General features: G+C 39.1%; 1 protein-coding gene across 1 annotated transcript; it reads left to right on the top strand.

Annotated features, from left to right (window-relative positions):
• Positions 1 to 4,521: 4,521 nt before the first annotated feature.
• LOC118329795 (zinc finger protein ZIC 4-like) lies at positions 4,522 to 13,010 on the top strand. The gene is made up of 2 exons (XM_035664105.1): positions 4,522 to 5,603; positions 10,638 to 13,010. The coding sequence occupies exons 1-2, from the start codon at positions 5,081 to 5,083 to the stop codon at positions 11,267 to 11,269; spliced, it is 1,155 nt and encodes a 384-aa protein (XP_035519998.1). The 5' UTR covers positions 4,522 to 5,080; the 3' UTR covers positions 11,270 to 13,010.
• The last annotated feature ends 429 nt before the right edge of the window (positions 13,011 to 13,439 follow it).

Genomic DNA, 13,439 nt, shown 5'->3' on the forward strand with positions numbered 1-13,439 from the left:
CAGAGTGGTGGGTGGAGGACGCTAATACAAAGAAAAAAAAATATGCATGTACTATTATACTATCTGATGCTACCCCTAAATGCAAATGCATACAATGCTTACAATTCTGGATCCAGTGAAAGGAAGCTGGCACTCTTTAGGCATTTTTCAAGGGACTGGAGGGGTGGTTTCTGCTTTGGTCACCAGAACAGTGACACTTGCAGCCAGTTGTGACTGATTGATATTTTCAAGCAGCAACAGTATGTGAACTAAAAGAAAGACATAAATAAAGTGGCTCTACATAATATATGTCTAAGTTTGGATCAGACCATTTCTCTTTGCCAAAAATCTGGAAATGGTTATTCATGCATTCATAACAGTCGGTACTGCAATTCCTTGCTTTCTGGCATCAGTAAAAAGTCCCTCTCCCTTCTCCAGCTTATCCAAAAATCTCCTGCAAGGATTTTGACTGAGACTAAGAAACACAATCACATCATACTGATCCCGGCTTCCTTATACTGGCTGAATTGATTTTAAGATATTATCAATCACTTACAAAGCCCTTAGAGGCCTAGCCCTATGTTCTGCAAACTCTGTCTTTCTTTTTCTTTAATATATTCGTTGGGGCTTTTATTGCCTTTAATAGATAGTGACAGCTGTAGAGTGTCAGGAAAGGGGGAGGAGAGAGAGGGGACGAACCCCAGGCCGCTGCAGCAAGGACTCAGCCTTGGTACATGGGGCACCAGCTCTACCAGGTGTGCTACCAGGGCGCCCCCTGGCTCCACTTATAACTCATCTTCTTTCCTTGATTTCACTTGTGTTTTATGACATTTGAGTTCATTTTACACTCTTTGTGTTTTGTAATGTGTTTATGGCTTTAGCTCATTTTATTCTCTTTTTGTTTCATTTATGTTATTATTTTAATTATTTAGTTTGTAGAATGTAGAATAAATATGTGCAAATTTTATTCCGCCTAAACAGCGGTTTGCGCCACCATGCTGTCCAACCCTGAACACTGGTTTGAAAATACAGCTGGTTTCTGGCACAGGGCAACGGAGTATGGAGGAATTTGAAATATGGTTCCCTCTAAAACGATACTTCTTCCATGTGGTGACAGAGGGAGAGAGCTTTTGGCAACAAGTACTGACAATGAGAAAGAGAAAGCACATCCAGGGAAGATAAGAATGAGACCCAAACCAAATGGAACAGAGACTTTAATGGGAGTAAGTTCTTCATTGTCTTTGGTGGCACACTGTCTTCACCAGACAACTTTTTCACACAATCACTCACTCACATATCTAGTGCAAATGAAAACAATAATTGAGCAGGAAGACATAAATATAAAAGAAACACAGAAGATACAGAGGAAAAAGCTGGACCACTGTTGGTAAAGTCTTTTACAGTTTGTGTGGCCTTCAGTCATCTTATTTGATGAAACATAAGCAAGCATATCAGAGCATGAACTGTATTCTTTTTACCAAAGATGACTTTACTGACAACCCCTACTACACTCTGCTGCACCTGTACTTTAGTACACTTTTTGAGATGCCCTGTTGACATTTGTTTTCATTCATGTTATTGTTGTGTGCAGGTCTTTCTGTGAACCCATGAACTGTCATTGACATGTAAGACCTACAGTAAGCATAGAGTAGACCAATTCAGACATTCATACAGCTTTTGTACCACATTATTTTTCCACCAAAGAACCAATAAAGAATTTCACCCACACTCAGATACATTTTTATTGTACTGCAAAGTGTGAAAATGGGAAAAAGTGTTAAAGACATTTGCATGAGAAGACTTCTGCTACGTTAAGAGGGTGATGATAGGAGATCAAGTGGAAGTTTCATTAAGTAAAACTATAAGTGAAATGGATGGTCATTTATCAGCTATGTTCAGAATGATGCTGTAACAGATAAAGTTGGACGGATGTTGTCACACCACTGATCTCCCCATATATTATTCACACACCCCTACACCGCATCTGCATTTCATACTCTCTTTGCTTTCATTTCTCACTAATACCAAGTAACCAACCTGCTATGTTCCTTTACCTGTGACCTAAAGGGACAGCTCCCCATAAAATACTTATTTTCCCTCTTACCTGTATTGCTATTTATCCATTTGGATTGTGAAAACATCGGCCATAGAGATGTCTGCCTTCTCTCCAATACAACGGAACCAGTTGGCACTGGGCTTGTGGTGCTCAAAAAAAAGAAAAGAAACATTTATTTGAAAAACTCAACAGCAGTGTCTCTTCCAGATATCATGACCTGGTTATTCAAGATAATCCACAGACCTTGTTGTGAGCAGTTTTATGCAATAACTATTTTCTTTCTACGTATCGTGGTGCGTAAGGAAGTGTTCATCCACTCCAGGAGTGCAGGATGTAAACATTAACGGCGTCCTCCTCGGCGGAGCTGTGACATTAGCTAGCTCACCTAGCACCACTGAGAGTGTGAGTGAACGTTCAGCTATGGTTGGTGGTTTTAGTTCAAACATCAAACCATAGAAAGGTCATTAATAGGCAAAAATTACCTCCAGCATCCCTACATCCACATTCTGCTGCCTGCCCTTGAGGACTGCCTCTTTGTGGAGTTCTCTCTCCTGATTGGATAAATAGGGAACACGATACTAGAACATATATTCTCTGTTTACTGCAGAAAGGAGGGACTGGGAGAGCCAAGTTACTGACTGAACACTCTATATCAATGATGACTGTTGGAATGTAGAGCTATTTAACACTTATTTTAACAAAATAAAATCCCTTACAGCAGCTTTAATAATGAGAGAAAGAACAGGAAAGTACAGGGGATTTGAATTAATTAATGAGGGAGAACAGTAGTCTGTTTAAAGAGAAACTGGGGGCAACACAGTGGTGAATATTTAATGACTGTTCTACTAATGGAATTCATGCTGTGGAAATGCTTTTGAGCTTATCTTGGCAGCCATTATGTTACAGATCATTTATGTCACTCTTTCCTGGTTTAGGACAAGTTTCTACTAATTCTGTCTTTATTTTTGCTAAAATTGCTTATAAAACAAAAACTGACAGAACTTTGCACAGCATTTTAGTCTGGCTTTATAGAGCTGAAACAATTGTATAGTTAACCGACAAAAAATAGTTATAGCTATCTGCCAAACATTCACTGGTTCCAATCAATTATGAAGATTTTCTGCTTTTTACATGTTTTACATAATTGACCTCTCCCACCCCTTTTTGCCGTCTATGACAACCACATTTTGAAGATGGTTAAAAGATATAAGAGGCATGGCCTATATATATATATTGCATCTTCAGTTAGCTAAACTTAGCAAAACGCTAGCTAATCTACATTAATCATTAGATTACTTGTTAGCTGGTTAGTTAGCTCATGATATTTCTTTTAACACATGTACCTTATATTTACTTTTTCACTTAAAATTACAGCTTCATTTTTATAACGTCTTTATTTCCAGCATCATTTTTTTCTTCCAAAAGTAGCCTTAGAACTCAGTTCTCCTGCACTTTGTGACCACTTTAAACGTGCAGTTATAAAGAACCACATCTGTGCAGAACAATGCATTTACCCTACAGATCATTTTGCAATTATTATGTTTTTAACATTATTATATATCATATGTTTTCATTATTACATTATTAAATACAGTATATTTGCTTACTTTTATCCATCAACATCTGTGGTTTAGTGCAACAGCAGCTCTTTCACTTCTTATTCAGAAGGGTCATTTTGGTGTTTGTGATGCACAAAAACCCCAAACATACAACAGTATGCTTATCCGAAGTGTTTTAATAATTTCTGGACAACAGTGGTATTTCATGCTTTATAGATGGATTATAGATTCATTATTGGTTTTGGTCTCTTTAGGATTGTTGACAATAAAAAGAAAAGATAATAACTAATAATAAATCAATGAAAATTGGTGAGTTAACTGTTCTGATGGGAATGATTTCCAAAACTATATGAAAATAAGAATAAGGTCAGAATCTGGAATTTTTATATATATATATATATATATTATATATGTTATTTCTTTCTCCCCAAAGCTATTTTCATATATGCAGATTTCCAAATTCCAAATTTACAATTCCTTATAAATACAATTTTACTTAAACAAACCAGACAAACATAAGTGTGTGCCATTTTAATTCTGGTTTCACAAATACTAGCCTATACATATTATATTTAGCTTTTATATATTGTCATTTCAAGACAAATTTCCATGAAATGTCAGGTTGACAAACGTATCTATGAATAATGTGAGAGTATAATCACTGAAGGTGAAGTTGTTTATGGTTGCAGCAGTATACTGATACCATGATATCCTGTTTGCTTATTTACAGAATTTTATTGCATTGGTGATACTAAAAAAGTAACCTGTCAAACACAACTCTTTGCACAATATTTTAGACACATTGCACATGTACAGATATACACAGGCTTACTATATTCTACTTTACTGTACATTTTTTATATTTTATTGTATTTCATTCTCTTTTACTCTTTACACTACATCCCCCTGTACTGCTGTGCCAATTCGAATTTCCCCTACGGGGATCAATAAAGGAGCATCTAATCTTATCTTATCATAAAAAATATGATACCATTTTGTGATATTACAATAAAGCGTTTTTGTTTTGTTTGTTTGTGTTTCATTCCTATTATAATGATATAATGATAATAATAATTGTGTAATACTGTCATACTGTGGTATTTTCATAAATCTTATACTGTTGCAACCCTTGTTGTATCACAACTTTATGGGTCTGCTAAATTAAGAAGAGGAATGAAGAAAGGAATGAGGAAGGAAAGGAGACAAGGACGCCTCTAGACAGTGTTAGGTCGCGGCCCGCTGTATTCCTTCGACTCTGTTCACCTCCATTCACACAGTAAATAAAAGCATGGAGGCTCTGACTCTCGGGATCTAACACCGAACAGCAGGGGGTAAAGACACTGCCGCATGCGCTCTCCCTTTCACCAAAACACACAGGAAGGAAGCGGGACAGCGTCGAACGCTCTGCCGGTGGGATTTAACTCATTTTACGGGGAAGAGAGGATTGTAGTCGGCGTCAGGAGCGGGGCAGCCCGCCGTGCTGAGCATGAAACGGACGGCTGTAGTGGCCAGGCACAATGGCCTCGTCTCTCCGCTGGGGAACAACAACTCCGGGGCTTCGAGCATCGTCTCACCGCCCCAGCCGAGAGCCACTAGTGTCTCCGCTTCTGCCGACAGCGGTGCCGGCGGTGGGATGGACGGCCTGCTGGATTTCTCCAAAGGCCCCGTCGTCAAAACCGAGCTGGTGTGCAAATGGATTGACCGAACTTCTAAGAGACAGAGGCTTGGGCGGACGGCGACATCCGTCTGCGACCAAACTTTCAGCTCCATGCACGAGCTGGTGGACCACGTCACCACCGAGCATGTAGCAGCGGGGCTCGAGACCCTCAGTCATGTCTGCATGTGGGACGAGTGTCTGCGCGGCGGGAAGGCGTTCAAAGCCAAATACAAACTCATCAACCACATTCGCGTGCACACCGGGGAGAAGCCGTTTTCATGCGCATTTCCCAACTGCGGCAAGATGTTCGCACGCTCCGAGAACCTCAAGATCCACACGCGCACGCACACTGGTAGGGTTTCATGATTGTGTGAGCACACGCGGAGCGCTGTGATACGGCCATTAGAAGGTTTAAATCCGTGTCAACACAGCAGCCCCTCCTGACAGACACCGAGAATAAAGAGGTTAATAGAGATTGTTCCCAGTCTGCTAGGAATCCCCTCCATGTTTACGTAGGCTCGGTTCAGTACCGATTCATATCCGCCCTTCGTTGCCTCCTCGTTTCCTAGAGGAAGCACGGGTGGAAACCGCAGCTCACTCAGGAGTCATGCAAGGTGACAGGAAGCAGCACAGAGCAGCTGGATTATGGGAGAGGATGGGTGCAGGAATCAGATTGATTAGATGTACACAGCAGAAATGAGTGGGCTGAGACACACATGGCTGTAATTATCATTTTAATTAGCAGTCTGCATGCAAAGTATTAGTCTGCAGGGGTTGTATTGTTTTTCCCACTGACCCAGAATCAGTCACAGAACTATTCTACGACAGCGTGTGCAGTTTGAGTAAACTCAGCTGCCCCATTTATTAAATAGTCATACTGCATTTATATCAGTGCGGCTATCGGTCAGCACAGTGCTGCCTTCTACACTCCAGGGCTGCACAATGAATTGCTATAGGGTCATGTGCAATATCGAATAATAGATAGATAGATAGATAGATAGATAGATAGATACTTTATTGATCCCCAAGGAGAAATTCACAAATCACAGAAGCTCCAAGTTTTTGATAAAGGTCGAATGTGTGACAAACAGCTTTACACTAAAACCTGATGAGTTAGTTGAACTCAAATAGTTGAGGAAACCGATTGCCTTAACCAGTTTAGATGTACAAGTAACTCATTTATTCTTAAGCCAAGGTAAATTAAGTTAATTATACTTACTAAAGTATACTAGTATAAGTATGTTATATTGTGCTGTATTTCTTCAAACTTATTTAATATGTTTAAACAGAATTTAGATGAATAAAATAGGACTAACTTAAATGTATTTTCCTTATACAAATGTTACCACTGAAATTTAATTTATTCAGTTTTCTTCCACTAAACCTAATTATTAGATACGTATGATGTATAAAAAAACAGTTACTCAATTAATCCACTATTAAAATGGTAGCCAATTAATTTTGGGGCTTTAATTTTTGTAATGATGTAAAGTCAACTTAAAGAAAATGAGTCAATGCAACAAACTGGAATTAAATCACCAATACTTAATATACTGCACAGTTCATTTTTGAGTTTAATCCATGGGAATGAGTAACTGAGGATTGTGTTGTGTTAGTTTACTTCTTTTATTAAGACCTGCTGTTAGAATGTACAGTGTATAATGAAGTACGGTAGTGCTGCAGAGATATCCTGGCCTACAAAACATGTTTGTTTGATACAGAGCCCAACACGTCATCATGATTTCAATAGTTTTTTTCAGTGAAAATGAAATTGAGTACATGAGTCATATCGCAAAATCTGTCAAAATAATGGCAGTGTGATGTTTGTACCATATTGTGCAGCCCTACTACTTACAGAGCCTTAATGCAGGCTTTATAAGCTGCATCTAAAGGCTTCATTATTGGTTTATTAGGCCTGTCTGGTAACTATTTTTAATGTCCAAGAAATAATTGTGATAAACAATATTTTTGGCATTTTAAGATGAATTTATGTCACTGACCTAATGATTAGCATAATATTGCAAAATCACCCTTTGTAAGAGTAATGTACTTTTAATTCTTGAGAATATTGACATTGGAATGTGATATAGTTTGTGATAGTTTTTTTTTTTTTCAGTTCACACTGCAGGCACAAATCAGATTGTTTTGCTCATATGGGACTCAGAACAGATTTTGTCACGACAGTGTGAGCAGCACAAATCACGTGGAATCTGATCTTTTTAATTCTGATTTGGGCCACTTTCATATGTGGTCTAAATCAGATACAGATCCGTTTTTTATTTTTATTTTTTTTGCAATGCGACCTCAGTGTGAACATCCATATCCAAATTCATGTGACTTTTACGTCAGATTAGTGGTTCTCAACCTGGGGGTCGGGACCCTCACTAGGGGCCAAATTGCCAAAGCTTCATGGCGAGTTGCAAGGCCTTCTTGATTTTAAGGGGTGTATGAAAACTTTAAAAATATACCCATAGGCCTCTGTCTCTGCGTTTTATCAATCTGTGAAGAAAACTGAAAGAATTATTTTGCTTAGATAAAATATAAAATAAAAAGAATTGTAAAAAAAAATATATGAAAGCTTAAAATTCATCCAAACCGCTCGTTTTCCATAACATTCCTGCAATATTGTGTTCACTATTTGGTTTCATTGTACAATTTATCGGTAGTTCTATACTGTTAATATCCATCAATGTCACAATAAGGGATCACTTGAGAAAGAAGGTTGGGAACCAGTGCTCTAGATTGACATTCGTCATGCGGGTCACTTCAGGACTGTGACCTGTTCACACTGGAATCTGATATGGGCCACATTTAACACATAATATGAACAGCCAAACAGAAAAAAAAAGATCTGAGCAAATAATCAGAATGGAGCACTGAGGATTGCAGCAGCTTCAGCACTGAACCCAGGCCTGTAATGGAAGGGGAAACACAGCACCACGATGCCTAAAATGTTGGTGACAACATCATGTCCATGTATCTTACAACAAGTCGATAACGTAATTGTGGTGACAGGCCTGTGGTAAATAATGTAATCATGCCTTATAGATCAGTTAGTCATCATCAGTAAGAGCAACTGTTGGGTTGCCAGGTTGTGAACAATCCCTTTGACCAGTATCTTTTTGTATTTTTAGGGGATCATGTCATGGTCTTGTTAGACAGTGTGAGCGAAAGGAGAGATGACTAAAAAGACCAAACAAGTGCATTGATGGAGGAGGATGAATATCAGCCAGGGGGATTTTCCACAACTCGGAAACCCAAAAGTTGTTGTTAACGGCTAAAAACAGTACTAAATTATTTAATACATTAAATAAACCCATTAGTTACTAAATATACAGCCATTGTAAAGGGTGCCTCATTGGAAAGTGGTACCATCTATCATGTAAATGAGGTGGACAAAATATTAGAAACACTTTTCAGCAGGCCCACCAAAGGACAGCCTGCAAAATGTAATGAGCAGAGTATTTGTAACATCAACAGCTTATTAGAAGCAGATTAAAGCAGCGTTTTCTGATGTTACTCCACTGTGGTTAAGGTTTGGTTAGGTTTAAGTACAAAAAACATCTTGTATGTTCATGAATACATATAATGTAGATAATCTGTTAAACGTCAGACAAAGCAAATGTTACAAATACTCGACTATCCAGATAAGGTGTTACCAGGCTGGCTGGTACACAGCTTTAGTATCATTTATATTCTTTAGATATTTATATCTTCTTTATAGTGTTTTTTATAAGATACACCCCCTGTTATTGTTTATTAAGGTTGAAGTAGCACCCCCAATTGCAAAGACTAGTCAGAGGAATTCCATCTCGCTGTCGTTTTACTGAAACTGAATTGGGTTGAGTTTGAAAAACTCAACCTATAATCTCTTTTATTCCTCTGTAATCATTTAAATTATTTCATGTATTTTTCTCTGCAAACATTTGACAACAAAGGTGCTATATAAAAGTTTAATCATCATAATGACTATTATACTGTTAGTATCGTAGTGAGGATTTAAAAAAAGTTACTATTCATGTCACTGGTTTGACAATATTTGAACAGACAAACATGCCATCCCCCGTCACATAAACTGCAATATGCGGCAACTCCCCTCCCTACTTTTACCACCTGTTTTGTAAACAATATAGAAAAAAAAACATTTAAAAAGGAGGAGGAAAAGGGAACATTTTTCACATTGACATATATACCACTGCATTTATATTTTAACATTACCCAATTCCCAATATTAGTAGAGTAGAGTAGTAACACTCAGCCTTAAAGTGTATGGTATTTTATTTCAATTTGATACAGTAAGCCATATTGTTAACCAGTCTTATTAAGGGTTCTTCCAGTTTAAGGCAATACGTAACTTTGCTTATAATATACATAATTTAAACTCCTTCGCTCTTAAATTAAGATCTGATTGGTCGAAGTGAAATAACAGTTCCATGGTGACTGAAGGAACATTTACAAACAGCAGTTCTAAACAATCCTCAAGATTTCTTATTAATCGTCTCCTTCCAAAACTCTTCACTCTACAGTCACTCATATAAACCAGAAATCTCTTAATATTTGAAATGGAACAATCCCGTCGTCTTATTTTTTTGTTCAGTCTTCTGTCTCCTGGCGTGTTCACTTGTCATTCACTGCTCCAATCCAGTTACTGCCTTACTTACTGGAAATTAGCAAGCATTTAATAATCACAATCAAAACAAACAATCAAAGTTAATATGAACTGCTGGCAAAATAAACACAATTTATATTTTGATATAGATTGGTGTGGGTATAAAGGAATACAATTTTTTTTGGCATTTATAGTAACAATTTAGATGTGATCATAAAGGCTTTTTAAATTCCTTTTTATAAAGGAGGGAAAGTAAAGTTTGAGTACCTTGAAAATGCTTGAAAAGTGTTAAAATTTTACTCTTAAAAACCTGTATGAACTGTGGAAAGTTCAAATTGTGCTCAGTTGCATTAAAGGTCCAGTGTGTGACATTTAGTGGCATCCAAAAGTTTAGCTGCAGATCGCAACTCACTCTTCACCCTCCCCTTCCATGCACGAAGGAGAAACTACAAAAAACCACCCCTATCTAGAGCCAGTGTTTGGTTTGTCTGTTCTGGCCTACTGTAAAAACATGGCAGTTCAGCATGGCGGACTCTGCCATACTCTGTACCCTCTATCCCTCTTTAGATAAAAACAGCTTATTCTAAGGTAACAAAACATGAAAACATACCTAGAGTATTATATTCCCTTTCTGCCAATAGAGCCTCCTAAATGTTATCCACTGGGCCTTTAAATAAAGAATAATGTTTGGGTATGTCTAATAGGGGTGAAGAAAATTTAACAATAGTTGGCCCATTCTAGACTGTAATAATGGTGACTATGATATTTGTGTTGCAGGAGAGAAGCCGTTCCAGTGCGAATTCTGTGAGCGACGCTTTGCCAACAGCAGCGACCGAAAGAAGCACTCGCAGGTCCACACAGCCTCGAAGCCCTACGACTGCAAGGCTCTGGGCTGCACCAAGTCCTACACCCACCCCAGCTCTCTACGCAAACACATGAAGGTCCACGTCAAGTTGTCACCTACCTCTGAACCCCAGGACGCGTACGACTCCATCCCTCATCAATTTCAACAACCTCATCAGGCTCTCCTTGAGCCCCTTGACCTTAAAATTAACCGCCTCTCTCCGTCGCTTGCCAACAGAAACGCTCACTTTCCTCTTCTGTCCAGTCACGAATTGGACATTAGCTCAGCTGCTGAAGTGGACCATAAGCTGCTGCTGCGGAGTTCATCTCCAATGGCAATGCCTCTGGATCTCTCTCTGTCAGGCCTGAAGAGTCAGCTGGCCCACAAGCAGCAGAGCGGCAGGACCCCGCGGAGGAGCCAGCGCTCAGTCAACCCAGCCTTACCTCAGTTGTCTAACATTAAGGAGTGGTATGTCTGTACCAGGACTACAGCACCACACTTTCCTCTACTTCACCCAGACCACATCAAATCAGAACCTAGTGATGATGAGGAGTACGTCACGTAGGATGGAGGGACTGGTGAATTTGGACACAAAGAACAGACATCATACATTGTCAGACCCGAACAGGCCAGAGGATGCTCTGTGGAATCATAGTTGCTGTAATTTTCCTGAACCAGCAGTGTATGGTTCAACATCAGTGGCCCTTCTGAGATGGAGAAGGCTGTGATCAGATAAGACTGGAGGTTTCAATCCATCTCAAATACAAAACTCAGCTGGGAGATCGTCACCATCTGTGGACCAAAAGCAGTGGCTTAAATGTTGCCAGAAGGGACAACAGGAGTTCCATCATTGTGGTTATCAAACAAAATGTTTGACATAAAACTGCATCAGTGTTAGCTAGCTAACCTGAACTAACAAAGGGGATGACGTTGTACAAATGGACCAGAGAATGTTGGTGACTGCTCTGCCCTGCTGTTAAAGAATATGAAGAGGGTGTTTGTTCATGACGATCTCTCTAGAGAGACACATTATTGATCTAAGAGCTCCACCTAGATGAAGCAATTTCAAGGGCTAAAGTGACACTGATGGAAAGTGGTTTATGTTAACCTGAGCTCATGGTAGCACTGTACACATGGTAACACAGCAGGTCCAAAACAGCAGGCACATGGGGCGGAGGCGAGTGTGTGTCTGTTAAGGCCTTGGTATGCTTTAAACAAAGTAGTTTGTACAACAGGGCTGTGTTTTGGCGAGAATCTGGTGATACGATATGCATCACAATACAAGGGATTACGATTCAGTAATTCTGATATATTGAGCACCCTTCCAATTAGTGGACAACCCGCTCTGCCTCTGAGCCACAGCCGCCACATATAACACATATTTATTCACACATATTTATTGCATCACAGATAGGAACCTCATCTACCTGTTTTTTCTTTATTTTGGAATCTATCTCCACACATCCGGTTTAAGCTTGTTTGTGGGAGATACAACAGGCGAGCCTTCAGCCATGGTGACAGGCTTAGGATTTTGGAATGTCTGGAAAGATGCGGGCTCCCCCTTGTCCCTTTGTTCACGAGTATCACGTTGATCATGATAATGGAAATTCACCACAATGAATTAATCTGAGTGTTTTTTATCGCAATATGCGATAATATTGTACCATCCCTAATCTATAATATATCACAACCACTGTATCATGATACGTATCGTATTGCCAGATTCTTGCCAGTACACAGCCCCAGTAGAAAGACATGAAAAAACATCAAAAAATGAGCAAATTAATGAAAATGAACTAAATTAAAGTATACAAAATCAGGTAGGAAAAACACTCCACCCTTCCTGGCGGGATATGAAGCTGTGTGGAGGACAAAACAAAACCTAGTGGAATCAAGGCGTCGGGCGATCCGACAAGCACTTTGTTTGAAGCAAACTGAGGCCTTTACTAACAACCATTGGTAGTAACTTGTTCAAAATTGTTTTATGTGATCACAGGTCTAATCCCACACAGCAGCCAGCAGTGAAGCTGCCGTTTGGAGACAGCGGGACTGATCTTGCTTTGTACTGATCGTCAAGTGTCTCCTTAACCTCATCAATTATATGGACCTTTCAGTGGGTTAATTACCTGCATCTGTTTACACTCCATTTACGATTTAGTCAAGACCCCAAGGTTACCAAAATTCCCATATATGTCATACCCATATTCCTTTAACATTAAAATGTGTATTAAATGAAGAATATAGTATTTTCCCTTTGATTAAATGGTGCAGCCCTAAAAAGTGGCATCTTGGATTTCAATATTAAATCAATGTGAGCATCCTGTGTCAGTGAATCAAGGAAACAAGCGGGGTGTATTGTGTAAGATTGTGGTGCTGCTTGAAAGAAATCTATGTTTGACGTTACTGCATTGAGAATACTTTTAAGCTGCAGTAACTTTTATGAAAATAACTATTTGTCATATCTAATGGCATTTGCAAGAATCTACGAATTTACGAAAACAACCAATCAGAGCCAAGACAGACAGTTCGTTGTTGAGTCTCATTCCCAGGTCGTCACATACCAACGCTGGGAGACTCAGCAATCAACTTCAAGCCACCAACCAAAAGTGTTTTTCTATCTCTCTCAGCTCTGATTGGTTGTTTTCGTTCAGGCCCAGGGGATTCTTACAATGTCATTAGGAGCACTAGGAGGAGCAAGAAGAACCTGATTGTTTCACACATTATCTGTCTCATGT

This window comes from Morone saxatilis, unplaced genomic scaffold (assembly GCF_004916995.1).
Source record: "Morone saxatilis isolate NCDOM2014 unplaced genomic scaffold, NCSU_SB_2.0 Contig19, whole genome shotgun sequence".
Lineage (NCBI taxonomy): Eukaryota > Metazoa > Chordata > Actinopteri > Moronidae > Morone > Morone saxatilis.

Excerpts from the sequence above, each read along its gene's own strand:
- LOC118329795 (XM_035664105.1), top strand. The coding sequence starts at position 5,081 with ATGAAACGGACGGCTGTAGTGGCCAGGCACAATGGCCTCGTCTCTCCG. Across the intron at positions 5,604-10,637 it reads CCACACGCGCACGCACACTG|GAGAGAAGCCGTTCCAGTGC; the intron begins GTAGGGTTTCAT and ends TTTGTGTTGCAG.